The following is a 26,659-nucleotide window of genomic DNA, read 5'->3' on the forward strand; positions in this document are numbered from 1 at the left end:
CGCCAGCCCTCATGGCCATTCATCTGTCTTCACTTGAACAAACAAAATCGCAGTAAGTTACAGTTAAGGAAGAGCTTGGCATACCACATGAGCAACTGACGCAGCTGAGATATGATGTAGAGAGTAATTTCACTGTAAGTCTTCTTGCGGCAAGAGGCACGGGGTTGTAATAAATTCCTTCTCCATCTCACTATCCCCATGTAAACTAATGCTGCACAGCACTCTCTTCTCTAATAGGTCACCTGTGACTTAAGTAGCAACCAGAAGGTGTGAAAAGGTAGCAACAAGTGGATCTCTTGCACTGATGAATTTAGCAAGCTAGTATCCATTGGTAGATATTAGCTGAAGTGATTTAACTTCAAATTGTTCAAAGCCATACAACATGGGATAGAGCTTTGCTTATCCTCCTAACAAGACAATATTTTTTTAGACAGCTGAGAAAAAACCCCACAGGATTTTAAGGAATACACGTAATACTGAGGCCAAAGAATCAAATCTCATTTTCAGCCCCAAAAGGGAAATGAATTACTGCATATTGCAGGCTCAGCAGAGGTAGCTCACAGAACAATACATCTAAATGATCAGTAGATGGCAGCCAGTTTTTAATACTGCAGGGAATAATAGCATTGCTACTGAATGCCATAACAGAAAGGGAGAATTAAAGTATTCAAAAGTGACAAATTACTGATAGATACCACTGGGCCATGAAATCAAACCTTTGACTCTTTATGAGGGTCTATAATGCCTTGATAACTCACAAAATGCTTTCCATCTTCTACTTAAGCCGAAGACACACACAGCTCTGACTCAGGGAAAATAACATATCCACTGACGGTTTACATTACATTTATGAGCTTCAAAATGTGTTCAGTGATTGTAAAACACCATCTGTATTACCGACTTCCTTGTTGCATAACAAGGAGAAATGGAATAAGTGATGGAGAAAATATAGACTCTTCAGGACCATTAATACGTTAAAACTTTCATGCTTTATAAAATAGCTTTATATTTTTTCTTGTTATTTTTCAAAATTCTTTAAACAAACAAACACACACACAAACAAAGCCCTTCCCACATTTTTATTCCCATTGAGAGACATAAGTATGGTCTGACTCTGACACCACTAAATAACAAAAATTATTCAGCATCAACAACAATAATAAATACTTTATCCAGCGCTTTCCACCAGTAGATCTCAAAGTGCTTTACAAAAGAGGCCAGTATCATTATTAGGGCCCTACCAAATTCACAGTCCATTTTGGTCAATTTCACTGTCATAGGATTTTAAAAATGGTAAACTTCATGCTTTCAGCTATTTCAATCTGAAATTTTGCAGTGTTGTAATTCATAGACATAGAATAGAGTATCAGAGTTGGAAGGGACCTCAGGAGGTCATCTAGTCCAACCCCCTGCTCAAAGCAGGACCAATCCCCAATTTTTGCCCCAGATCCCTAAATGACCCCCTCAAGGATTGAACTCACAACCCTGGGTTTAGCAGGCCCAAGCTCAAACCACTGAGCTATCCCTCCCCAACTTGTAGGGGTCCTGACCCAAAAAGGAGCTGTGTGGAGGGAGGGTGGGGGGCAAGGTCATTACGGGGGGGTTGCGGTACTGCTACCCTTACTTCTGCACCGCTTCCGGCGGTGGCGCTGCCTTCAGAGCTGGAGAGCATTGGCTGGGAGTCCAGCTTTGAAGGCAGAGGCACCGCCAGCATCAGCGCAGACATACGGATGGTGCAGAGCAGGGTCTGGTATTGCCACCCTTCTAGCTGCCGCTCTCTGGACGCCCAGCCCGGAAGGCAGCAGCAGAGATGGGTGGCATGGTCTGGGATTGCCACCCTTACTTCTGCGCTGCTGCTGGCAGGGCGCTGCCTTCAGAGCTGGGCACCCGGCCAACAGCTGCCGCTATCTGTAATTTTCACTCCATGCATCTGAAGAAGTGGTTTTTTACTTATGAAAGCTTATGCACAAATAAATCTGTTAGTCTTTAAGGTGCCACCAGACTCCTCGTTGTTTTTTTGGTTTAGATAATGTACTATAAATACACTGTATGTGCAGCTGTCCAATTTTTGTGAGACAACGGGAGAGTCCAGAGAGCATTAAGGATTTCACAATATGTGTAGGAACAAAAAGGTTGAATGTCAAGTTTGATTTAGGATCAATTTTTGCTTCACTTGGGCTAGTGGGGAAAAAATTCTTGCACAGATGTTATATTACTTTTGCTTTCATTTCTAGGCCAGTTATCCTAATAAATGGGCTTCTTGTGTGTGACTTTGATTTAGCAATAAATAAATTAAAAAAAAATTAAAGGAAAAGTATAAAGTTTGCAAAGGAACACACAGAAAAGTACAGATGGGAAAGCTGGTAAAATAACTCATAACTTCAGAGGAGAAAAGTCTTCATCTGTGTAGTATTTTAAAGATACAGAGGGGTGGGAATGATTGTATGAACAGCCAAATATTAAATGTTTTCAATGATTAAAATATTAATCTGTTCTAGTCCCATTTTAAGAGAGAAAGCAAATACTGAAATTCCTTTCTCCACAAAAACATTGCTGAAGACTCTTGCCTATCTTCTTGGCAATCCACTCCAAAGATAATTGGAAATTCCTGTCTTCATGATTCTCATAGTCACAACGGACACTTGTGAGGAAATCTATGCTTGACAAGAAGTCCAGTATTTTCTGACCCATGCTGTTAATTACTAAATAAAATCTATTTCCTACGAATCTGTAAAACAGAGATTTAAAGTTTTAGGTCCTGACCCTGCCACCAGACCTGTATGGATGGAATCTTGTTCCCACGCAATCACTGGGGCTCTCACAGGCACAAGGGCTTGACATGTGCCTGGCATCTCCAGACTTGCACCCTGAGTAATATATTGGACTCCCTTACCTATCCCGCCCTGTTGGTCTATAAATGGTGATGTAGTTCCTACAGCCCTCAAATTCACCATCCCAATCCCTGCATTGCCATATCTCTAGCTATTACTACTAGTCTGTGAATCCACAAAAAGCCTTGTTTCTATTCAGATTATGTGCCACTCACTGACATCTGTACTGAAACTAACAGCCAGATCACAATCAGACACGGCTGGCGGTGGTGAGAACTACTCTGGGGGGCAGTGATGTGTTTTGTGACGTTAAAAGGCACTTGTCAAGGCAAACCCTGCTGCTCTGACACTGCACACTAAGGCCCCAATCCTGCAAAGTCTCAGGCCTGCTTTGTATTTAAAAATTTGGTCAAGGTAGCTAAGTAGGTCAGCGGTCTGAAAAATCCTCACTCCTTACGACCACAGCAGTGCCGACATAACCCCCAGTAGGGACACCACTAAGCTGAGATGGAGTTTCCTGCAGCGATGGGAACATCCCTTCCGTCCACGTAGGCTGCGTCCGCACGAAGGTCTTGTGGCAGCACCCCTGCAGTGCAGGAACTCTGCAAGCCTAGTTCCCAGAGTGTAGACAGACCCTTATTCATGCATGACCCTCACTTTACTGACATGACTGTTCCTCTTGACTGAAAAGAGTCACTTTAAGGATGTGCATAAGCTTACAGGTTCAAGGCCATAATCAACCTAATGCTGCAATGAAATCTGCTAGAGCCTCTGGACCCCTGCAAGTGTCCAATCCGGCATGGTGCTGCATGCCCTCAGCTGCAGCGCTTCTCAGCGCTAGCTTATCTGTGCAGATCAGAGATGACATGTAACTCTTAAACTGATTTAGACACAGTTAGTTTAGGCTGCTGATCTGAAAGCATACCTTGACATTCTGGATAGCACCACTGGGGGGAAAAAAAACCCTGTTATCTGGAAAAGTTTCTCTTCTTTTTTATTAAAACCCATCTGTCACAGGCTCATGCTGAGCCAGGTGTCCATGGAGCGGACTCATCTTTATTTTACAGAAAGTGAATTAACACTTTAAATGGCCACCTGGGTATTAAAGATGATAACAGTCCTCCACTGAGCCAGAGAAATACTGTAAGAATGAAGCCTCTGATTAGCTTAATTTCTTAGGTTTGAGACAGGGAGATCCTTCCTTCCTTGTCACAGCCTCTCCCAGAACTGGCCTCTGAAAAAGCAGCAGCCAGCCCTTTTCTATCTGGCCTGCTGGGTCCTGACTGGTCTCCTCCTTCTCCCAGCCCCTCTAGCTGTTGGAGGACCAAATCTTGCTGGTTCCACCAGCAACTGATCCTGGAAAGCCTCTTTAGGCAACCCTTGGAGGTCTGAACTCACTGGTCTTCTCTTCCAAAAGGACAACTTCATGGGGCACGTGCACCACAGCAGCAGAGCCACTGGGTTAGGGGCAACAAATACCTGGTACAGCCTGTCACACCACTCCAATTCTCAGCAGAACAAACCTCCTCTCCACTCACCTTCTTCTCCCAGCACCTGCGCCTGCATTTACCTATTAGTAGCTTACACCTAATGTAAGAAGCTCATCTGAATAATTACAACTAAGTTCACTGCTGTATATCTGGAATGGCAGAATGTTGCCAATGATGAATCCCTATGGGGTAGGTGAGGGAGACAGGGGAGTAGACAGAACATGTATCTTCAATCACAAGCCAATTTCTTTACAACTATCAGTGTATTCCATTCCTCACCCAAATTTTAGCTGCTCCTGAGTTTTCAGAAACAGGCTCCTCCTTCCTCCAAATATGACAAAATGAACAAAAAATCCACACACTGAAAGGCTCTTAGACTCAGACCTATTTTCTTTGTATTTTGAAAAACCACCCTTCCCTGGGTGCTTGGGCAGATACAGTATTTTCTATCCTACAAGACAGAACATTTATGCAGCAAGTCCAAGAAGAGTGTTAGTTTCCAGTGTGCAGACTCTTCCTGGGAGTACAGATCGAGTTCAGTTATTTTTGAAAGAGTGGAACTTCAATTGACTTGGTCCTACAGCTATAATTGCTCCACAGAGAATATTTGAATGCTATAGGTATTGATTGGAAGGTCTAGTTTAATAAGCTGTAGGGGGAGATTTTGACAGCCCAGCAAAAAACCTCAGCCATTGCCAGTAACTGGAATATTGACTGTTACGCTTATTGCCAAAAGCAGCTACGCTATAAGGCCTTAGCAGCAACCTTAGCATAACTAGGCAGGCCAGGAGGAGAAGGGGGTGACCATAAGCCGTCCTGTCTTGCTTCTTTTAAACTACTGAAATATGCAGCTTTGAAAAACAGGAAGTCTGTTTATATTTGACTTCTGGTCTGTGTTTGTCAGGGCCCACGAGACTGAGGACTCTGCAAAAACATATCTGTTCAACTAACGGCTGGAAACTTCCTGTTTAACTCTTGCTTAAGATTTTTTGTGGGGAGGGGGGTTGGGGTTCTTTTTTTGGATTAAGAACTATGTCACGCTAACGTGCATAAAAAAGGGGGAAAGTCTGAGTTAGATAGACTTCATGGACACATCTTAAGATCCCCAGCAGCAGATGGAAGGCTGGCTACCAGAAGCCTGTTGCTGAACCACTCAAACACCACTCCAGACTTTGGGGTAAATATAGGTTTGGGATGCTTTACTAGCCTGTTGCAGATGCGTATATGTACTTGAGACTAAATAAAGTAAAAGCTTTAAGTGAAAGCACTCTTATTTGCACTGTTTATACCAACAACTTATCAGATGGACATGCTGTGTCCCCACTGATTTATTTCCTGACACTGCCTCGCAGAGAGTAAAATTATCAAGAGCTTTGGGTTCAGGAAAACCCCAGGTAACAAAGCCAAATTCATGTTTGATGCACTGTCACCGAATTTGACTGCTTATGTTTCAAGATACATGGCTGTGCAGCCTCAGTTGGAGGCCCTATGGGGCCAGATCCAGCCCAGTGAGATCCTCGGTGTTGCCCACCTTTACATTTTGAATTTTTTTAGCCTATTGAAATTCTGCTCTCTGAAGACAAAGTCCCCAATTCTGAATTCCTCCCTCCTTGTACTGCCACAGGAATATCTGTGTGCCTTCCTTGGTCTGGGACCAACAAGGGCTCCCCTTAAGCTTCAGATATTAGCGTATAACATTAGGTGCCAATCCTGATGCTGGATCTATGCAGGCAGACCTCTGGCACCATGTGGAGTTTCACTGAAGGCAAAGGAGCTGTGCGCAGATCCCAGTGCAAGACTAGAGCCTTCAATGATCAAAGCATCAACAGGCAGTACCCTTCCATTCGTTACAAATAAGCCATTTATACTGTACTATATGCAAAAAATATAGATCATGATTAGAACTGGGCAAATAACTGATTTTTTGGATCAGCCTGAATAAAAAAAAATCAATTTTTTCACCAACTGTAAAAAAAGATCAATTTAAGGTCGAACAAACATAAAAATGGCCCTAGTGGGTCAGACCAATGGTCCACCGAGGCCAGTAGCCTGTCTCTGACACTGGCCAGTACCAGAGCTTCACTGGGAGTGTACAGAACAGGTTAGTTCAAGAGAGTCACCCTGTCTTCCCCTTCCAGCTTTTGGCAGTCAGAGGTTTAGGGTCGCCCCAAGCATGGGGTTGCAACCCTGACCATCTTGGCTAATTTTCATTGATGGACCTATCCTCCATGAACTTATCTATACTTTGGCTCTCCCAGCATCCTCTGGCAATGAGTTCTACAGGTTGACTGTGCATTGTATGAGGAGGTACTTCCTTTTGTTTGTTTTAAACCTACTGCATGTTAATTTCATCAGGTGTCACCTGGTTTTTGTATTGTGGGAAAGGGTAGATAACATGTCTCTATTTACTTTTCCCACACCATTCATGATTTTATAGAATTCTATCATATTCCCCCTTAGTCTTATCTTTTCTAAGATGAAGAACCCTAATCTCTTAGTCTCTTCTCATATGGAAGCTGTTCCATACCCTTGATCAATTCTGTTACCCTTCTCTGAATCTTCCTAGTTCCACTATATCATTTTTTTCAGATGGGGCAACTAGAACAGTACACAGTATCCAAGCTGTGGGCACGCCGCAGATTTATATAGTGGCATTATGATATTTTCTGTCCTATTTTCTATCCCTTTCCCAATAGTTCCTAACTTACTGTACTCCTGAGGGAATTCTGCACCAAAATATTAAAAATTCTACACCAAAAAATAAAAACTCAGCAAATTTTGTCAATAAATAAATGTGGAGGCTCCAGCATGGCAGTGGGGAGCAGATCGCCCTGCGGCCCTCTCCCCCTGGGATGTGGACTCGGCAGTAAGATTGCACCTCACCCTGACAAGCGCAAGGGCCAGTCCTGCCCCAGAAACACCTGGGGCCCTGCCCCTTCACACCAGGTGCACCAAGATAGTAAGTGAGAGGGACAGAGTCTCACATGAATGCCCAACCCAGGCTGCCCATCTAGCAGTGGAACAAGCAGACTCAGCCTGGCAGGATCCAAGTGTGGAGGAGCTTAATGTGGAGGGGATCCAGCTGTGGATTGAGAGGGTTCTGTGTGAGGCAATCTGGGGGCGGACTGCTCAGTGGGGGTCTGGGTGTGGGGGGAATCTGGATGCACAGGGGCTTGTTGAGGAGTTCTGGGTGCTTGGGAAATGGGACTCTGTGGGGTGTCCAGGTGAAGGTGGTTGGGGCTCCTTGGGGGGGGGGGGGGGTCCTGAGTGTGGGGGCACTGGGCTTGGCAGGGGGGTCTGGGTGCAAGGGACTCAGTGGTGGGAGTCCGGGTCTGGGGCAAGTGGGCTTTGGTCCTGGCAGAACCAAGACTGGAGAGTCGGAGACCTCCTGGACTACGACCGGGGAGACTGGCTGGATCCCCTGATGCTCACTCAGCGCATGGGGCTCTCCAGACCTTGTACTCCCCGGCGCGTACTTTAGGAGGTGAAGGCCGCTTTGCCGCCTGCTGCTCGGGTTTACCTCGATCGGGTCCTGCATGAGGGCACGCCCCGCCCACCCTCTACCCCTGGCCCGCCGGATCTTTTAATTGGGCCCCTACCCCGTGGACCCAACCGACCCCCTCACCCCTTCACTGCGACCTGGCTGCACGAGCTGCAGCTGTCTGTTTCCAAACCGCACCAAGGAAACATCTATACATGGTTGTGCTCCACACCCTACACGCCCTCACCCTGGTGTCCTGCCCCAATACAAAATGGCGGGACCTCCTGCCACCTTTGGAGGGTGAGGAGCCCCGGTGGACCAGCCTATATTCCACCTTGGTCCCGAGGCCCGCAGGGGATATCAGTTGGTGGCTCCTTCACGGAGCCATGAGCATGGGCGTATTCTTGGTGTGGTTCACCTCTATCCCAGACACCTGCCCCTTTTGCAGCATGAGGGAAACCCTGGCACATGTATATCTGGAGTGTGCCAGGCTGCAGCCCCTATTCCGGCTCCTCACAAATATTTTATTATGTTTTTGGTTGCACTTCTCCCCTCACCTTCTTATTTATGCACTCCCTATCCGTGGCCCCACAAAGTCATGGGATCTCCTGGTCAACCTCCTCCTGGCCCTAGCTAAAATGGCCATCTATAAAACCAGAGCGAGGAGGTTGGCTGATGGAGTCTCCTGTGACGGTGGGGCCTATTTCCGATCCTTAGTCCGTTCACGTATCGGGGCAGAGTTCCTCTGGGCTCCCTTGACGCCTTTGAGGAGCAGTGGGCACTGTCCAGGGTTCTCTGCTCGGTGTCCCCATCCGGTTCCCGTCGTTTGACCCTTTGACCGCACTCCTGTCCCTGTTATTTCATTAGTTGTCCCCCAGATTTATTTGGTGTCCCGGTCCTGTGGATCCCCCTCTTAGGCTGGGTGGGGATCCTTTAGCAGTGGACGGGCTTTTCCCGCCCCCTTCCCGGATCCCAGTAGGGCAAGTGGGGTTTGGTGGGGTGGAGGTCTGGGTGCAGCTGGTTGGGGCTCAGTGGGGTGGGAGTTGGAGTGCAGGAGGCTCAGCAGGGGAGTGAAGGGGGGCTCTGGATGCATGGGGGTTGGGCAGATGGGGGAGCAGCTCCCCATACAGTGACCTGTCCCCCCGCGGCTGAGGAGCAACGTGTGCAGGAAGCTGGGGGGCAGAGCTTCCTGCAGCTGGGGAAGGTTTCTGGGGGTGGATCTGACCTGGCCCTGGCCCCGCCCCTGGACACTCCTTGCAGAGGAAGAGGAAGTCCCGTCTTCCCCCTCCCCCAGCCCAGCCAGGACTAGCAGCTGATCCCGGCGTAGGAGCCACCTGATAGTGTGTCCTCAGCCCTGCCCTCTCCCTCCCTCCCTCCCACAGTGATTTACCTCTTTGCTGGCTGCTCTAGGTGCCCAAAATGACGCGCCCGCACTGCTGGGGAGGGGCACATGACCGCTCTTGCGGCTTTCCTTTGCTTCTCCTTCATTTTCTGCTGGGAAGCAAAGAAATCTGAGGGGGGCATGACTGCTACATGCGCACAGTGGCGCAGAATTCTCCCAGGAGGAATACTGTTAGCCTTTTGGACTTCTGCTGTGCATTAAGCTGAAATTTTCAGAGAACTATCCACTAACAAAACATTTTGTTTGACCCAATCTGAGACATTTCATTTTGTTTGAGGCTTTTTATTACCTTTAAAAAAATGAAATGGAAGTAAAGTTCTAAACAAAAAGACACTGTAAAAGTTGAAACATTTTGTTTCAAAAATGTCAAAACAAAACATTCATACTCTTTCAGAATGTTGTGTGTTCTCAACCAAAACAATCTGATGAATTCAACTTGAAATTGAAAAATGTTTCAGTGTTTTTCACCAAATCTGCATTTTGCAATGAAAAATGTTTTGTCCACATTTTTTTTTTGCCCATCTCTAATCATAACAGCTCTTTGGGACCTCTGCGGTTTATTATTTTGGCAAAGCAAGATCAACTAATCCTCTGTCCAAAGCAATATTTTTGGATGGTTTTAGGTCACAGAACATGCAATAATCATAGTCTCCATGAGTCTACTTTCCAGAAGGTCCTTCACTCTCAGAAAGTGAAAAGAGGCTTTGTTACAATCACTTTACCAGGTCTGTAGATTGAAAGTTGTTTATCAAGCTCTCGTTCAGCTTTTCAAATCCACTTACTTCCTGACAGCAACACTTTGGTGTTATAATTCAGAGAGAATCCCCTCAGAGAGAATGGGATTGGAGATGCTTCCGTTCAGAAATCTTATCAAAGGGGTGAGCTCTGTGCATCTGAAATGGATTGTGAAAAGGCTCGTTTCTTATCTTTCACAAACTGAAGATTCCTCTTCCCCTTTCCAATTGTTACATTTGGATTCCCTGCTTCCCGTTGGAACAGGCCACTGGACAGGCTCTGAAACTCTGCAGATGCCAAAGCCCTGTCATCCAGACAAAAGCCCTGTACTTCTACACCAGCCATGTGTTCCTGGGGACTCTCCTCCCCCAACTCCCATGCAGTCGTGATACATTAGAATGGGGTTCGCCAGCCAATGGCTACCTCTAGGATCCACCCATAGGATCGTATTCATAGCACGTAATCTAACATAGCATCTGGCTGTCTTACCTGTTAAAGAAAATCTCCCCTGAGTGTGTGCGTGCATATGAGGGAGAATAATGTGAAATTCCCCTCGTCTTAGCTATCCACTCCTGCAGCCCACCCACGACCTGCCCTTCTCTGTTCTCTCATTGTAGAGTCCCTAACCATCTTCCCCAAGACTCTGACAAACAGGTGGCAGAGCTCCTTTCAGCATCGGTGGTAAAGAGCAATGCATGGAGCAACACCCTTTGTGGTGGAAAGAGCTCAATGATGATGCAAAAATGATATTAATAAAATCATTATAATTTATTTTTTAAATATTAGGTTGTTACAAATTTGTTTGCACCTTTATCGAATATTAAGATATAGCTACAAGTATGTTAAAGGCAGGATACTTGGAAATATGCCAATACCTGTGTATGTTTTAGTTAGTTATGTTATAAAATGTTCAGCCTGATTAGAGATATTGCAGGAAGTTTCTGTTTTCTGTCACCCCAAAACAAACCAAATATCAGGGTGATCACCCTTCTTTGCCATAAACCCATGTTTATAACTGCAAAGAGTTTCTTATCTAGAACAGGACAGCTAACTCTTGTATAAAATACCAGTTTGGTACAGCTGGTACCAAGAAAACAAACCATGAAAAACATGAATGTTTTAGGAAAGGATTGATTGCGAAAAGAAATGTAGGGTTGTGTTGTCAGAACAATAAATTTAGGTGTGAAGTGGGCTTTTTCACCCTCCCAAGAAAAACGAAGTAGACCCACACAAAGAATGGCAGAAATATACGTGCTGAAATGAATTTTATAATTACTGTAAAATTTTCATTCAGAATAGCTTCTAGGAAAAAATGTGTCATTGGAAATGTTTTACAACTTTGTTCATTTCTTCAATGGCGAATCATTTTGAATGGCATATTTGCAAGTATTTTAACTGAATGCAAAGCATCTAATGTAATTTCCTAATATCATTGTTAAGGAAATGGTAAAATGCTTTCTAATGATCTTTCTAAACTAATTACTCATGTAAGAAGCCATTTAAATATATTTGTATTAATTAAGACTTAATTAATTACTGGCAGTGCTCAAGCCACCCCCTCACCCAACTCAGGATGACAAGAAGAATCATCTTTCCAAAAATTGTCATACAGACTCAACAACTTCTTTAATAACTATTTAACCTAAAGTATTTCTTTAAGAATTATTTAATTTTAAAGGATTGTTTTGAGAATTATTAAACTCTAATAAAACGGAAGGAATATCACAGAAAATGGACTGAATACAAAGAAAGTTAAATTCTAAACTTAAGGATCTTCTGTGAATCTCCTGCCACAAAGACATAGGAAATAGAACTGGAAAGAAAGAATTACAACCCTAATGAACATATGCATTAACAAACTACTTATTCATATGATGAAGAGGCTCCTAAGGACAACCCACTAAGGTACTTAAGCAAAAAAAGAATGTCAGCAACCAGCTTTGAATCTAAACAAGCCTGAAAGAGATGTGTTTTCCTATAGTTTCATCAAAATAGGAAGAAGGGTATAAAAGCTCTGAAGAGAGCACCCATCTCACATGCTCCCCGCTACCATGCTCAAACACACACGTTGCTCATCAACTTATCCTGTCCATCTCTACAAGCAAGCTACAGCAGACAGCTCAGAAAAGCAGAGAAAAGACTCAAGAAGAAACCAACCCTAGGAAAACTTCAACAGGACTTCAGCATGGATTGGTGAGAAGTTAACTAAGACACTGCCAAGGGACTAGACTTAAAACACTTGTAAAGATTTTAATAGGATATGGAAATACTATAGTAACTGAAGACACTACAGTTCTGCCTATTAATTAACAAATGGTTAGACCAAGTATTCTTGGAGAGGATATAGGAGCTAAACATTGGTAAAGAGAGAAACAGTGGAATTTAATTAAAGATTCTTAATATTTGTAATTGGCCTGTCTCAAGGCAGCTCCTTAAATAGCATCTTCTAAATAACTGATTGAAATATTTCCTTCAGTTTCATAGGATCTAGTTAAGATTGCTTACTTTGCCCAAGTATAAACTGTTTACGTTATCAATTAAATGCCAAAAAAGACCCACCTGCCCTTTAACAAATTATTTTACCCACTTATAAAGAGTTTACGTATCAATGAGATACTAAGCTGGGCTCACAGTAAATTTAGGAAATAATATACTTTGGTCTTAACTTCCCAAACAAAGAATGCCCCCAGAAGTGGTTCATTCTCAAAGGTGTAATGTCTCTTAAAACTCTCCGGAGAGACACACAGATGAGACTGTAATGGAAGTAACTAGTTTATCACTCGTGTTCTGTCATTTGTATCGATTTAATGCTTCCCCCCCACACACCTTTAATAATAAAATAGCCATGGTTAAAAATTGTGATTATTTTGCTTTGTTTTAATTGTGGTGTCCCCTAGGTATGTAAAATACTGGCAGTCACATCCCTGAACTGGCAATAAGAGAAACAGTTACTAATAAACGTCTACCATTTCTTGTTTCTCTAAACTAAACATAGTTGGTAATTTTTAAAATAAAATTACTTGGCATCCAACAATTTAAAATTACCCCTTTCTATTCCACACTTTGGTCAGATTAAGAGGCAACAACTGGAATAACTTTAAGTTGACAGAACAAGAAGTAATGGTCTCAAGTTGCAGTGGGGGAGGTTTAAGTTATTATGGTTTAGGATATTAGGAAAAACTTTTTCACTAGGAGGGTGGTGAAGCACTGGAATGCGTTACCTAGGGAGGTGATGGAATCTCCTTCCTTAGAGGTTTTTAAGGCCCATCTTGACAAAGCCCTGGCTGGGATGATTTAGTTGGGGATTGGTCCTGCTTTGAGCAGGGGTTGGACTAGATGACCTCCTGAGGTCCCTTCCAATCCTGATATTCTATGATTCTACGAAGTGCATGCAACCTATGTTTTAATCAGTCAGCTGATGCTTTTCATTTTCAAGGCCCCCAGCTGCAACTATTCCATATGTAGAAATCCCATTGGCTGTAGTAATATTTCCAGAGGTGGCGGGGCTTCTAACTTGAGCCCTTTATTTATATTTAAGCACCACTGAAATCTTGCTTTAGTACAAAGCAATGTGTTATCTTGTAGGTTTGATCTGCAGGACTCAAATCAGGAAGGACTTTCTCTTTCTCTTTTTTTTTTAATAAACCAAGTAATAAGAAATTAATTCAAGAACGTCCCTTAAATCAAAGACAGCTTTTAACCTCATTAATGCTAAGCTCTCCCGTCACAAGGAGATCAAGTGTTCACTTGAAGAAAAGTACCTGCTTTCTGAAACACATAGAGGTGAACAAAATCCTAAAGGAGCTGCTCAGAGCAACTGCTCAATTAAATATAAAAATGACTAGTTTATGTCCAGAGAAGAACAGGTTAGTGGAGCAGTGTCTTCCTTCCCTCTGAAAACACAATTAGTTAAAGAGTGCAGTGCGACAAAAGCAAAGCCAAGCCCGCTGATTGAGCAGTTACTCTTCCCCCAGGAGAGCAGAGCTGCGGTGGTCCACCTGCCTTTTTGCAAAAGTCTAATGAGGTTTATACCACCCCTATTTCCGTTAGGCACTTATGTTTTCTTTTACTGAACACCTGTGTGGGAATGAGTGGCTCGTTAAAGTGCAGGCCATACGCCAGTAGCCCAGCATAGGAAGTCTTCCTCACATGGCCATGTTGATGTACCTCAGCCCTGGTTCCAAGAATCCCTGATCCTTCTGAACCTACTAACCCAAGTTTGCTAATATAGCCGCATTTTGCGGTACGTAGTGGTTTGATTCTGTAAACCAATGTCCTGCTCAACCTCACAACTCATTTTGATTTGTGGCCTAAGACTCAAACCCAGCTACTCAGAGAGGAAAAGCTAGTGAATTAGCTCACTGTGCCACTCAGCCCTCAAAAGATACTCCGAAAAAAAAGAAGAAGAAATGCCAGTGTAGTTCTCTTAAGAAAAAAAAATCTCCATCATCTCTTATCTAAATTCCATCAACTCATGCAACTTCCTAGGAAGGGAAGGATAGCCCAGTGGTTATGGCACTGCCTTTGAACACAGGAGAACCTGATTCAATTCCCTGCTCTGCCATGGACTTCCAGTGTGACCTTGGACAAGTCACTTAGCCTTTCTGTGCCTCAGTTCCCCATGTTTAGAGTAGAGACAATAATGCTTCACAGGGGCTTTGAGATCTGCTGATGAAAAGCCCTCTATAAGAAATAGGCATTATTGTTTTCAATTGTGCCTCTCCTTCTCATTTACATACAACTTAGGCAAACTACTGGCTAATGGGTGTGTTACGTTCTTACGGTCAAGCCAGTGTTCTTCAGTTCTCACGCAGCATCGCCTCTGTGCAGCCACGCAACACAGAACAGAGAATATAAACCTGCCTGGAATGGGAAGATCTTGAGTAAGGTCACCATACAGCAAAGCAAGTGAGCACATGCTGAATTATAAGCACATTCTTTAGATCCCATTAAAGTCTGTGGGACTCACCACCACGAGCTTACATTAAGCATCTGCTTAAATACTTCCCTGAAGAGGCATGGAATACCTAACATGCTTAAAATTAAGCATGTGCTTAAGTGCTTTCCTGAATTAGAGCCTCTAAAGGGGAACTGTTCTGACTGATCCCTATATTGGACTCATCCGATCAAGTCTCCCCCACCCCCAAAAGTCTCATCATACTCTGCCTGCTGGGGGTATAGGAGCTATGATCTTTTCCTGCCAACAATCTAGTGGAAACATGGTGTGCTGTTGTAACCCACACACCTCCTGGGTGTCGTGTTGTGTCCCATCTAGTGGCACCGAGACCACTTAGAGAGAGAGAGAGTTAAATGAGTCTGCTCTACAGCTTTAGCTAACAGCCAGTTGGCTCTTAGCTCATGTGACAGAGGCTCCTGCACTAAGCTCCAGAGGTCCCAGGTTCAATCGCGCCCGCCGACCTGGGTCTGTCAGCGTTACACTGGCACATCCTTCAGGAGCCTCGTCCTTCACTCCATGGGCTGGCGGGGTCACGTTCAGCACCTGGAAGGGTTGCGGGTCCTTCACAACTTCCCTGAGCAATTTCCACTACTTTTGAGTTATGTTCAGGGGTTGAAGGGCAGACCCTGAACAATAACTAGCAACGCTCGCTTCTTTAATTCTTCATAATAATACTCTGTGCTTTATTCAAACAAGGCAGAGACTGTAACTTGGTGCTGATGTGAAAAGAAAATACCATGTCCCCATGCGTTAAAGATATTGGCCCCGACCCTGTCCCTGGCTACCGTGTAAAGAGGCCATAGGAAGGACAGCACTGCCCCCTCGGGACTGCACTCGGTGGCATAGCATGGGTGGCCCTGCGTCACCCTCATTCACAGCTCTAGCAGAGGGACATGGTGGAGGCCTGGGGCTGCTTTAAGTTGCTCTAGGGACTGGAATTCAGAAAAGCTGCACCCATGCTGTCCATTCTGCAAAGCACAGCACTGGATCTGGGCCAGCGGGTATAACTGTTCATTTGCTTGCGTAGCCCACATTAAACCAGCGTGGGTCTTTGCTCCTCTGTAGAAAAGCTTTTTAAATCTGCCACTGCCGCTAGGTTGATGAACCTGATGCGTTAATTCAAGCAGCAAACCTCATGCTTCTCGATCCTGGGATCAATCTCCACCGCCTGTCCAGGGTGCCGGAATTGGTGTCCACGTGCATTTTAACACTGATTAGGAAAGCAGGTTGTTCTGCAAAAATCACTGTTATCAATTCAACTATTCTTCAGCCACTCCACTTGCCTTTCCGTCTGAAAAGACAACCCAGCAGGAGGCAGCCTCCACACAACACAATGCAGAACTACACTACTCAGAACACCTCCACCACCCCAAGCACTCATGTAATAGTAAGAGAAATTACAACACAGCCCCTGGGGGAAGATGGCTGCATTCCAGCCCCGGCATATTAAACTAGCAGTAGCAGGGCAAGAGTTTAATATTGCAGTGGGAGAACAAATGTCTTTTAAACTCCGTCTACATTGGTCACTATTTATTTTCCTTGCAAACTCAACCAAGAGAGCTGTTAGTAATTCCGTCAGGATTACTCTGAACTTTACAGAGTTTTAATTAGTTTTGTTTTCTTACACCATTTAAATAGTGCTGTCAAAGGAGTACATTTAAGCACCCAAAAATGCCCAAAGCATTTTCTTTTTGTTGGGTGCAAACACACAGAAATTGTATCCCAAACATTGGTTTTAATTTGATCATTCCAAAACGTTGACAGATTCCAAGCGTTCTATGCAGTTAGTTCTACAAGGGGGCTGCCAGCCTCAAGAATGAGCCTTGTGTGAGCAGTTAAGCAACTGACTCTCAAATCTGGAACTCACTCCCAGATCCGGACAATCACGAGTCTCAGCCCTTCAGGACAAAATGGAAAACCCACTAGCATCCCCAAATCACACACGTCCAAAGTAACATGAATTCTGTCCATGCACACAAAGCAGACAGGACCTCTGTTTGTAAGGTCTGATCCAAATTCCCCCAGCCTCAGAATGCTACTGAATTTACCCAGCTAGGAAGCGTGATGTGCTAAGACACCCCTTTTTTAATCAACAGAAAGAACACTGCAAGAAATGTCTATCAACCCCTCCCCGCTTCAGAAACTGAAAATATAATCTGCATAAATGTAGACACCATCTGATGACATTAACCTGCAATTTTTGCCACCAATGACTGGAAAAAGAAACTCTTTTATTCAATGGTAGTCACACTGCTAACTGACCAGCTTCTGTTTATTCACCTATACATACATAGTTTCTCCTTAGTAACAACGGCTAAGGCTAAGTTTATGAAACTTTTCTGGAAAAACTGTTTATCCAAATCTAGCCTGATTCTAAATAATACAGATATTTTCAACTCTACCAAGATACAAAGGACTTATCAGTAAATACATGAATTATATTTTTATTGGGGGGTTGATCAGGATATCTAGATGAAAATGCATAACTTCCAAGGCTAGATTATAAAAAGGCAAAAACGTGATGTTAATGTTTATGCAGTGCTTTGAAGATATAAAACCAGGAAGTGCTAGGGATTTTTGTGTTTTGTTGGACAGCTCCAACTCCTTAGATACAAGAATCAAGTTAGCCTTTAAAGGGCAATCTGCAGAATACAAGTATGCTCAAACTGGTGTAGGTTATTAGAAAACGAGGGTAGAAAAAGATGTGTGTAACAGGGCAAGGTCCACTTAATTCAGTTTATAGGTACTGAGAGGAAGAATAAGCTTTTGCAAAAATACTTAACCCAATGGAAGAGCTGTCATTTTATTTTTATTCCGAAGGAGACAGTTTATTTTCCCAAACAAAAATTCCCTGTTGTGTTTGCAATCCAAACATGGCAGCATCATGACAACTGAAAGGGTAAGTCTACATTGCAACTGAGAGTGAGCCTCCCAGCCCAGGGAGACAGATGCTTGAGCTAGCATGCTAAAAGCACCAGTGGGGAGGGAGCTTGGTCTCTCATGCCACTTGAGAGCCCACGCGAAGCCTGAGACACAGTGTCCAAACTGCTGTTTTGAGTGTACTAACTTGAGCCCTGCTTGTGCAAGTCCATCTACCCAGGTTGGAAGTCTCACTCCCAGCTGCAGTATAGAGGGACACAAAGTGACATTAACTAGAAACTGACCAGATTCCAAAGTGAAGCCAACCACTCTATTTATACCACCGGAGCTCAGAACAAAAATCAGAAAGTGAACAATTTACCGACAGAGTGAAAAGGTCATATCTATTATGATATTTCTAAAATTCTTTCGGGTTTCATAAACTAGGGGGCAAATGTGATTTTTTTAAAGTTGACAGTATCCCATTAACTTATCATTTTTATTGTGAATCATTTTCAGAAATCTAAAATAATCAGATTCATAGCACACTTCTGTACTAATCATTAACACATGAAAGGATGATTATTAAGTTTAATAATGCCTTAGAATAATGCAGAATTCACCTTCGGGGCAAAATTCTTCCCTCAGATACACATGCACAATGACTCTCTGATAGCAGTAGGGGCTGTAAGTATGGTGTGGGGGTGAGGACAAATCTGTCTCTACAGGCTTTGACCCCACAATGAGATCTAGACAGAATCCTGCTCCTGAACAGAGCTCCATTGATATCACTGTGGTTCCCCATGGGCATAAAGATTCACACATGGGAATCAGTTTGCAGGACTGGAGCCTAAGAATTTAGAGGGTTTATCAATTATTTTTTCTCTCCAAGTGGTAGTAAATTTTTGGCAGACATCTCACAAGGACAAAGGCTAAAGGTTATTTCCCCCCTGGCTAAGTGTACCCATGGATTTCATTCATTCACTGAAACATTTCAAAGCAAAACTACTGATTGATTTATGCGAACAATTTCCCCCCACTTAAAACTGTTTTCTGTGAATGCACTGTAATTGCTATGCTATGGCTACAAAGGAAAACCCTGCCAAAATATTGTAGCAATGCTGGTTAAGTTCTTATTATAAAACACTTATTTTACATTAATTCAAACCTAGACTGAAATTTGGCACTCAGTCAAAGAATGGTTGTAAACTACCATCACTTACCAGATATTGTTCAAATTGCCATGGCTGTTTTTCAGTTACAGGAGGGCATATAAATTTTAAGTTTAACAGACCATCATGTTTTCTCTTCTGATTCAAAAATTGCTTTGTTGGGTTGTTTTAAAATGAAAACTCTCCCAAAAACCCTGCGTGCTCCGCAAAGGCTTTATATCAGAAAGGTCACAAGGACTTAGTCACCATTTTTTATTCTTCTTTTCATTGCCTTTATGTGTATAAAATTTCTAGTACATCATACATAAGAGTTTGTTAGAAAATGTAAGTATAGAGTTGCATTCCCAGCTCCACCACTGACTTGCTATGTGACCTTGACTAAATCATTTAAACCATCCTTTTTAAGTTGTGTGCCCAAATCTATATCAAAAGTGGCCTCATTTTAGAAGTGCTAAGAACACACAACTCTTGTGGAAATCTGATTGCTCCGTCCTCTCTGTAAATCAAGCCACTTTTATTTAGGTGTGTAAGGTCCTGATCTTGCAAACAATTACACAAGTACTTAATTCCCCAAAGGCAAATAGTCCTCTAACTTCAGTGGGACAATTTAAGTATTTAAAGTTAAGTATATGCTTAAGGGCTTTGCTGGATTGGAGCCAAAGTTTGAAATGGTTGGTCATAATCTCTCTGTGCTACAGTTTCTCCATCTGTAAAACAGGGATAGCAAGTCACACTTTTGTGAAATACTTTGAGATCCAGGGATTAAAAAAATTAAAACACCTGTAAGTGCCATGTATTAATTATTATTTTGGGGCAGCAGCAGCCATTCCATAGTTAAGGCTGAAGTTAGCTCTCCATTATAAACCCAGTTTTCTACACATCCAAACCTCTGCTTCCCCCACAAGAAACACAAACACACACACACACACACACACGCACTCAACTTCCCCACCAAAGAAACTGATCTTCCTGAAATTTTGTGTTCTCCTCCTCATCCATTTTAATATTATTTATTTACGTACTTATGGAAAGTTTGGCAAAAGAAAATAAATCCAAAGATAGGGTGTTCTGAAAATTTTGCTGTCAATTACTTTGGGGAACAAACAAACACTTTTTTTTTTTTGTGGCTCATCATATCTCTAAAATGGCTTAGTCCAGAAACTTCAGATTTGTTGTGTTGTTAGCCTTGCTGAAAAGAAGTGCCTTTGAGTGTTTTGGGGGTGGACTGGTGGGACCATTAAAAAAAGAAACAATGATTAAGTGTATAAAAAGCAACATTTACAATATAAATGTGTATAACTGTAAACTGACCTCACTGCAGGTACTTGGCTGGGCTAGAGTTTGGGAGGTGGGAGATGAGAGGCAAATGTAGCACAGAAGTCTGGGAAGGGGTATGGAAAGGAAGGCAAAGGTCAGGAGAGATTCATAGATTCATAGATATTAAGGTCAGAAGGGACCATTACGATCATCTAGTCTGACCTCTGGCACGATGCAGGCCACAGAATCTCACCCACCCACTCTTGCAATAAACCTCCCACCTATGTCTGAGCTATTGAAGTCCTCAAATCATGGTTTAAAGACTTCAAGGAGCAGAGAATCCTCCAGCAAGTGACCCGTGCCCCATGCTACAGAGGAAGGCAAAAAACCCTCAGGGCCTCTTCCAATCTGCCCTGGAGGAAAATGCCTTCCCGACCCCAAATATGGTGATCCGCTGAACCCTGAGCATGTGGGCAAGATTCACCAGCCAGATGCCCAGGAAAGAATTCTCTGTAGTAACTCAGATCCCACCCCATCTAACATCCCATCACAGGCCATTGGGCCTATTTACCATGAATAGTTAAAGATCAATTAATTGCCAAAATCATGTTATCCCACCGTGCCATCTCCTCCATAAACTTATCGAGTTTAATCTTGAAGCCAGATAGGTCTTTTGCCCCCACTGCTTCCCTTGGAAGGCTATTCCAGAACGTCACTCCTCTGATGGTTAGAAACCTTCATCTAATTTCAAGTCTAAACTTCCCGATGGCCAGTTGTTCTTGTGTCCACATTGGTACTGAGGTTAAATAATTCCTCTCCCTTTCCGGTATTTATCCCTCTGATATATTTATAGAGAGCAATCATATCTCCCCTCAACCTTCTTTTGGTTAGGCTAAACAAGCCAAGCTCCTTGAGTCTCCTTTCTTAAAACAGGTTTTCCATTCCTCGGATCATCCTAGTAGCTCTTCTCTGTACCTGTTCCAGTTTGAATTCATCCTTCTTAAACCTGGGAGACCAGAACTGCACACAGTATTCCAGATGAGGTCTCACCAGTGCCTTGTATAACGGTACTAACAACTCCTTATCTCTACTGGAAATACCTCACCTGACGCATCCCAAGACCGCATTAGCTTTTTTCACAGCCATATCACATTGGCGGCTCATAGTCATCCTGTGGTCAACCAATACTCCAAGGTCCTTCTCCTCCTCCCTTACTTCTAACTGATGCATCACCCCAGCTTATAACTAAAATTCTTGTTATTAATCCCTAAATGCATGACCTTACACTTCTCACTATTAAATTTCATCCTATTACTATTACTCCAGTTTACAAGGTCATCCAGATCCTCCTGTATGATATCCCGGTCCTTCTCTAAATTGGCAATACCTCCCAGCTTCGATTCGTATCATCTGCAAACTTTATTAGCACACTCCCACTTTTTGTGCCGAGGTTAGTAATAAAAAAATTAAATAAGATTGGTCCCAAAACCGATCCCTGAAGAACTCCAGCGGTAACCTCCCTCCAGTCTGACAGTTCACCTTTCAGTACGACCTGCTGTAGCCTCCCTTTTAACCAATTCTTTATCCACCTTTCAATTTTCATATTGATCCCCATCTTTTCCAATTTAACTAATAATTTCCCATGTGGCACTGTATCAAACTTCTTACTGATATCTAGGTAAATTAGATCCACTGCATTTCCTTTGTCTAAAAAATCTGTTACTTTCTCAAAGAAGGAGATCAGGTTGGTTTGGCACAATCTACCTTTTGTAAAACCATGTTGTATTTTGTCCCATTTACCATTGACCTTTCTCCTTCAGAATTTTTTCCAAGACCTTGCATACTACAGATGTCAAACTAACAGGCCTGTAGTTACCCGGATCACTTTTTTTTCCTTTCTTAAAAATAGGAACCATGTTAGCAATTCTCCAGTCATATGGTACAACCCCTGAGTTTACAGATTCATTAAAAATTCTTGCTAATGGGTTTGCAATTTCATGTGCCAATTCCTTTAATATTCTTGGATTAAGATTATCTGGGCCCCCTGATTTAGTCCCATTAAACTGTTCGAGTTTCGTTTCTACCTCAGATATGGTAATATCTACCTCCATATCCTCATTCCCATTTATCATGCTACCATTATCCCTAAGATCCTCATTAGCCTTATTAAAGACTGAGGCAAAGTATTTGTTTAGATATTGGGCCATGCCTAGATTATCCTTAACCTCCACTCCATCCTCAGTGTTTAGCGGTCCCACTTCTTCTTTCTTTGTTTTCTTCTTTTTTATATGGCTACAGAACCTTTTACTATTGGTTTTAATTTTCTTTGCAAGATCCAACTCTACTTGACTTTTAGCTTTTCTCACTTTATCCCTACATGTTCTGACCTCAATAAGGTAGCTTTCCTTGCTGATCCCTCCCTTTTTCCACTCCCTGTATGCGTTCCGCTTTTTCTTAATCACCTCTCTGAGATCCTTGCTCATCCAGCTTGGTCTACAACTCCTGCAGATGAATTTTTTCCCCTTTCTTGGGATGGAGACTTCTGATAGCTTCTGCAGCTGTGACTTGAAGTAATCCCAGGCCTCCTCTGCCTTTAGATCCATAAATTCTTCAGTCCAATCCACTTCCCAAACTAATTTCCTTAATTTTTGAAAGTCAGCCCTTTTGAAATCAAAAACCCTAGTCACAGATTTATTTTTGTTTATCCTTCCATTCAGTTTGAACTGAATTAGCTCATGATCACTCGAACCAAGGTTGTCCCCTACAACCATTTCTTCTATGAGGTCCTCACTACTCACCAAAACCAAATCTAAAATGGCATCCCCTCTTGTCGGTTCAGCAACTACTTGATGAAGGAATCCATCAGCTATCGCATCTAGGAAAATCTGAGTCCTATTATTATTACTAGCACTTGTCCTCCAGTCTATATCTGGGAAGTTAAAGTCTCCCATGATCACGCAGTTTCCATTAGTATTTACTTCATTAAAAACAATAAAGAGGGCTCCATCCATATCCAGATTGGATCCCGGCGGTCTCTAGTACACCCCAAGCACTATCCCAGGGCAGGCTCTAGTAGTTTTCTTCCCCAATGTGATTTTTGCCCAGACGGACTCTGTCTTATCCATTCCATCGCTTCTTATTTCTTTACTTTCTACCTCATCATTGATAGACAATGCTACTCCACCACCTTTACCTGTATTTCTGTCTTTCCTAAATAGCACAGACCCTTCAATAGCTGTAGTCCAGTCATGACGACTATTCCACCCTGTTTCCGTTCTCCCTAGAATATCTGGTTTCACTTCCTGCACCAGTAGTCTAGTTCCTCCATTTTGTTACCTAGGCGCCTCGCATTGGTGTACAAACATCTTCATTTTTGCTGTTTGGCCTCGCTCACGTTCTTTACCCGATTAGGCCCGGTCATTCTACAGCCAGTGTGACCTATTGGACTGGTATCCACACTGCCCTTCCTCCTTATGTCCATTCTCCTACCCACGGCTGTATCCTTTCTTACTTTGTTTTCTTCCCTCTCAATGCTAAAATCCGGCGTGGAGATTACCTGGACATCTCCCAACCATCTCCCCCTAATTCCTAGTTTAAAGCTCTCTTAATAGTTGTGCCAGCCTCCATCCTAGAAGTCTATTTCCTTCCCTGCTCAGAGGAAGTCCATCCTGAGAGAACTGTCCTCTGTTCATGAATGCCTCCCAGTGGCCATACATCCCAAAGCCCTCCTTCTAGCACCACTGCCTGAGCCATCTGTTGATAGTCATAATCTTGTCACACCTTTGTTGCCCTTCTCTAGGAACAGGCAGAATCCCACTGAAGATCACCTGAGCCTCGATTTCCTTAAGCGTCTTCCCCAGCGTCGCATAGTCTCCCTTGATACGTTCCAGAGAGAATCTACCGGTATCATCTGTTCCCACATGAAGGACCATCAGTGGAGTCTTTCCCGCTCCCTTTAGGATCCTTTTCAACCTCAGGTCCACATCCCATATCTTAGCACCTGGAAGATAGCACACCCTTCTATTCTCTGGATCAGCTCCGGTTATAGGCCTGTCTATTCTTCTCAGTAAGGAGTCCCTCAGTAAGGAGTAAGGAGTAGACCTGCCTTTTCCTGGTGACGGTGCGATTCTCCAGTCTATCCCCTGTTCCCTCTGGCTGCAAGTTCTTTCCATTCCTATTCTCCCTTGTAATCCTCTTCAACCCATCCTGCATCCTTCTGGGGCTCATATTTGGTATAGTCTCCATTGACTCTTCCCCTTTTCCTATAGGACTAGACACTCTTCTCTTCTTCCTTGCCCTTCCACCTTCAGTGACCACCTGCTGAGCCCCTTCTTCATTTTCCAACTCTGCAAACCTGTTCTTGAGCTCTATTTCTCCTTCACTAGCCCATCTTTTCCTCTGCCTGGCATGAAGCCATGCTTCCTGGACTCAGAAAGGAGAGCATGGAGGCAGAGACTTAGATAATATGCTTGTACCTTCCCCTATTTGTTTTCCAATATCAATAAATGTTTTTCAGTGCACTTTACAAACATCAACCATATGATTCCATTGTATAATTTTCTTCACATATACATAGTGGTTTTTTTCCTGGAAGAGGCTGAATATTTAAATAAAAATAGAAGACAAAGCAAGAGGCAACAAACCTATCTTAAAGGAATGTTAAAGATGAACTTAGAGAGGTAGGAGATAGAGTGACCATCTCTGTTTTTTTCTCACCATGGGGACTGCAATGCAGAATCATTGGGGGGGTTTAATCTCTAAAAATTGCTCTGCGGGTTACAGGTCACAGTTTAATGCACTTTGAGGGTGGAAAAGGAAGCTGGCTGGCAAAGTTTAAGTCCAGGATGAGCTAGTTCCCTCATCCGTCCAGCAAAGCATTTGCAATATGGGATGCTTGTTATTAAGGGGGAAAAAATCTGTGTAAATATTGCCCAGGGGAAAACTCTGAGCAAACATTTAGAAGGATTTACTGAATTAGCCCAAATGCTATTTCTGATTCCTACTGTGAGAAAGTAACCTGGCACTCCACAACCAGGAATTAGGGAAGCAGAGACTGAATTTCAGTTATCTAGACCAGCTATCACTGCGTTAGCCTATTAAAGATACTGCAGTGAAATAAGCTTGGTAGGGCACTGTGACTATACCAAAAAATGATGGCAGGATTATTTGAGGAGGGAGCTTTTCTGATCACTTATTTCAGGATGGTTACTAGAGAAAGTTACTACAGGACTGTCTACATCCTGGAGGAGGATGGAGGGTCAAATCCTGAGCTCCTTGGTCAGTGGGGGGAATTGAGGGGAAAGTGCCTGAGATAAAATTCAGAGTAACAGCCGTGTTAGTCTGTATTCGCAAAAAGAAAAGGAGTACTTGTGGCACCTTACAGACTAACCAATTTATTTGAGCATGAGCTCACGAAAGCTCTAAGGTGCCACATGTACGCCTTTTCTTTTTGAGATAAAATTGCGGCTCTGGGGAGGTGTTTGGGGGCTGAACTGCAATTGGGGGGGGGGTCTGATCACTCACTGTTCAGGGTTTGTGGGGTGATCTGTGGGTGATTTTCCTGGAGGGGAGATTAACTGAGGCAGAGGAGGGTCTACTTGGGAGACAGCAGGTGAATTGTGATCCCAGCGGGTCCTGCTGGCTTAGTGCCAGGGCTCTGCTGGATGATCTGAGGGTGGCTTTGCACGGGGGAAATTGTGTGTGGGACAGACCGGCTATTTAGAGCTGGAAGGGGGCAAACTGCAGTGCCGGTGGGTCCTGCTCACGCAGTGCCATGGCTCTGGGGATGGCCCGGGTGGGGGGGACTGTGCCCGGGGGAGGGGGCATTTGGGGTACGGAGGCTCTGTCTGGGACTTGCGGTCCCGGTGGGTTCTGTGCCATGAATCAGAGGGTGACTTTGCCCGGCCGGGGGGCGGGAGCTGGGGGTGTAGAGGGGCTGTTAGGGAGCTAGAAGGGGGCGAATCGCACCCCCGGGGGCTCCGCTTTGCCCGGGCTGGATGACTCAGGGGCTGCGGTCCCAGCCCCACGCGTGGCGGCTCCGGAGCGGGGCCAGGCGCGTGTCCCTCCCGGGGAAGCGGCTCCTGTCCCGTCCCCCCGCCCGGACCCCCCAGCCCAGCCCGCCCGGACACTCACCGGGAGGAGCAGGAGCGCGGTGGCCGCGGCTGCGGGGACGCTGAGCTGCGGCGCCGGGCCCCGCACGGGGCCGGGGGTCCCGGGGCGCTCCCAGGGCAGCCGCATCTCCCCGGAGCCAGCCCCAGAGCCCTGCTGCTGCCCTGGCCGGGAGCGAGCGGCGGCTGCCGCGGGGGGGAACCAGCTCCCCGCCTCCTGCCGCCGCCGCGCCGGGGCCGGGGCAGCCCCTCCCCGCGGGGCCGCCGGGGGCACCCTCGGCCCGGGGGGATCCCCCACGGGGAGGGGGTTATTCTGGGACCTGGCCCCCCAGCCGGCGCAGCGCCCCCTCCCTGCCCAGGAAAACCGG

The 26,659-nt window shown here is 44.3% G+C and overlaps 1 protein-coding gene across 1 annotated transcript in view; it reads right to left on the reverse strand.

Annotated features, from left to right (window-relative positions):
• CRHR2 (corticotropin releasing hormone receptor 2) overlaps positions 1–26,421 on the reverse strand; it is a 246,297-nt gene extending 219,876 nt beyond the window's left edge. Inside the window, exon 1 of the mRNA XM_073334745.2 lies at positions 26,317–26,421. Within this exon, the coding sequence (XP_073190846.1) occupies positions 26,317–26,421 (105 nt within the window). The remainder of the gene's footprint in view (positions 1–26,316) is intronic.
• Positions 26,422–26,659: the final 238 nt, after the last annotated feature.

This window comes from Lepidochelys kempii, chromosome 2, assembly GCF_965140285.1.
Source record: "Lepidochelys kempii isolate rLepKem1 chromosome 2, rLepKem1.hap1, whole genome shotgun sequence".
Taxonomy (NCBI): Eukaryota; Metazoa; Chordata; order Testudines; family Cheloniidae; genus Lepidochelys; species Lepidochelys kempii.